Here is a 2,193-nt window from a genome sequence, read left to right as displayed (position 1 = left end):
TGCATATTAATTTAGGCTGTCGTCTGACTAAAATGGATTCACAAGTAAATGTTTTTCATCTCAAACATGTTCCTGGTTGGTAATCCAATATTTCAGAATAAAATAAGAAATTAGTTAAGGTTTTAACAAGTCTTCGAGAGATGCACCTGTCCTTTCCGTGCGTTGTCTCCAGGCCGAAAGATATACTGTCAGGTATGAAAGCGCCTGTCTACCGGGACTTCCACCTTTCACTTTCGGAACACCGTTCAACATCTTTGTATAAAATATCGACACAGATTGGAGCATGACAGAACTCTGGATTTCGAGAAGTGGATCGATCAGGAAGAACACTTTATCTCTTTATCCTTTGAGGACAACGTCTTCTTTTTCGGAATTCTACAAAGTATAGGCTGTCTTTCTGAAGTGTGCCTAATTTTGCACCTCGGTTGATAGTGAACAGACAGAGAACTACAGTAGACATACGATAAAATGGGTTCAATAAGCTTTTGGATGTGCTTGATCCTGACGATTTGCACCTGGAATAAAACCATCGGATGCACGTGGATGAGGACACTGCCTCGGTCTCCGAGCATGTTCCAAGTGCTCAGCAACAACACCATAACGATGCTTCAGAAAATGGTAGGATACTGTAATGTTTATTTACTTGTTCCTGGTCATTGAGCAGTTGTCATCTGTTCAACATTTAATGTGCTGCTGTGTTTCATTTGATTCAGTTACTCCTATATGTATACAATAATAATATTGCAATCATTTGTTTCTATTTTTTGGCATCACAGGGACATGTGGTCTCTCGGAAATCTCAGATCACTTTCCCTAACGAGCAATACAGACAAGTCGATCATTTCACGGTAAGATATATGCATAGCCTATACTATTTAAAAAAAAGGTTTTGGTTCAACGTTTTTTCTAAGAGTGTAGGCCATATAATTCGTTTTTAACGAATACGCAATTTGCTATACTTTTCTGATATTCGTAAGGCATGTACTAAAACAAATCACTCTTCTAGGATAACGGCCGGATTGTCTTCATTTCGCAAACTCTGAACGCTATAGAGAAATTGTACAGCAGTGGTAAATATGATTCCACCGCCTGGGACCAGAAAGGAGTTGACGAGTTTATGATTGGTCTGCATCGCCAGACCTCGGAGCTGGACCAATGCGTAAGTCTATGTGATTTGTGATTTTCTCTGAACATTAATGCAAAAAGGCAAACATTATCCTATCATTTTAGATTGCCATATAATGTGATTTAAACGAATCATAATATAACATGATTACTTTATATTTTGTTCCAACAGGTAAAGACTATAAAACCTGGACCATCAACATCTGTCAAAAGAGTGAACAAAGATATGAGCCTTCACTTCAAATTCCTGAAGAATTACTTGAAACGCGAGGTAGGTCAATTTGTCTTACCAAGAGAGTACATTCACCAAATAGGGATATATTCATATGTGTTGACACATGTGTCTATTCTAAAATATGACGTGTGTTTCGTCCATGCAGGAATACAGCGCAAGCGGCTGGGAAGACATAAGGAACGTGGTGCTGTCACACATGTTAAGACTAGTCACGATACCAATTGACTAACCAATGAGCCTCATGTGTGTGTAGAGATGATTTATTTATACGTCTATTTTTTCAACTATTTATTTACACGGTTATTTTTTATGTATGTTTTATTTATTTATTTATTATGTGTATTCACAACTCTGCGAAGTAAAACACATTTTATACTGAATAATGAATTATGTGCTAGGTATTTTTAGGCTGTAGAAAATGTAACAATGTTTTCATGCATTGATTTTTGTATTTATGACGGCCATTGCGTACTGTATTTATTATTGCAACATGATTTTGTTATTGTCAGGATTAAATACATTTTAATTAAATAAATGTGACCTCTAACAGCTGAAATCTATTTTAATCTAACATGTTTACATATAGGCCTAATAAAAATGTCCTTAAATAGTCCTGATAATGCCACACAGTGTTGTTGTGTCTTAACTTGAAGACTCACTGATGATATCACACAACCTGTGTAAAACGGCTGGGAAACCTTTAAAATGCGTCCGCAGTGGAGGCAAGAGAAGAAGACCTTTCAGCACCATGGCAAACAAACAGACCGGATCTGACAGGATTACAGCAATCCTGAATGAATCGTGAATAATGATTAGTGAGAAAGTTAAAGACG

The 2,193-nt window shown here is 36.9% G+C and overlaps 1 protein-coding gene across 1 annotated transcript; it reads left to right on the top strand.

Annotated features, from left to right (window-relative positions):
• The first annotated feature begins 468 nt into the window (after positions 1-468).
• On the top strand, positions 469-1,589 carry LOC106596190 (interferon a3-like). The gene is made up of 5 exons (XM_014187504.1): positions 469-618; positions 777-848; positions 1,007-1,159; positions 1,298-1,396; positions 1,506-1,589. The coding sequence occupies exons 1-5, from the start codon at positions 469-471 to the stop codon at positions 1,587-1,589; spliced, it is 558 nt and encodes a 185-aa protein (XP_014042979.1).
• The last annotated feature ends 604 nt before the right edge of the window (positions 1,590-2,193 follow it).

The sequence above is a fragment of the Salmo salar genome, chromosome 03 (assembly GCF_965601325.2).
Source record: "Salmo salar chromosome 03, fSalSal1, whole genome shotgun sequence".
NCBI classification, from domain to species: Eukaryota; Metazoa; Chordata; class Actinopteri; order Salmoniformes; family Salmonidae; genus Salmo; species Salmo salar.
Note: the sequence above shows the minus strand (reverse complement) of the source record. Positions and strands in the feature narration are given on the sequence as shown.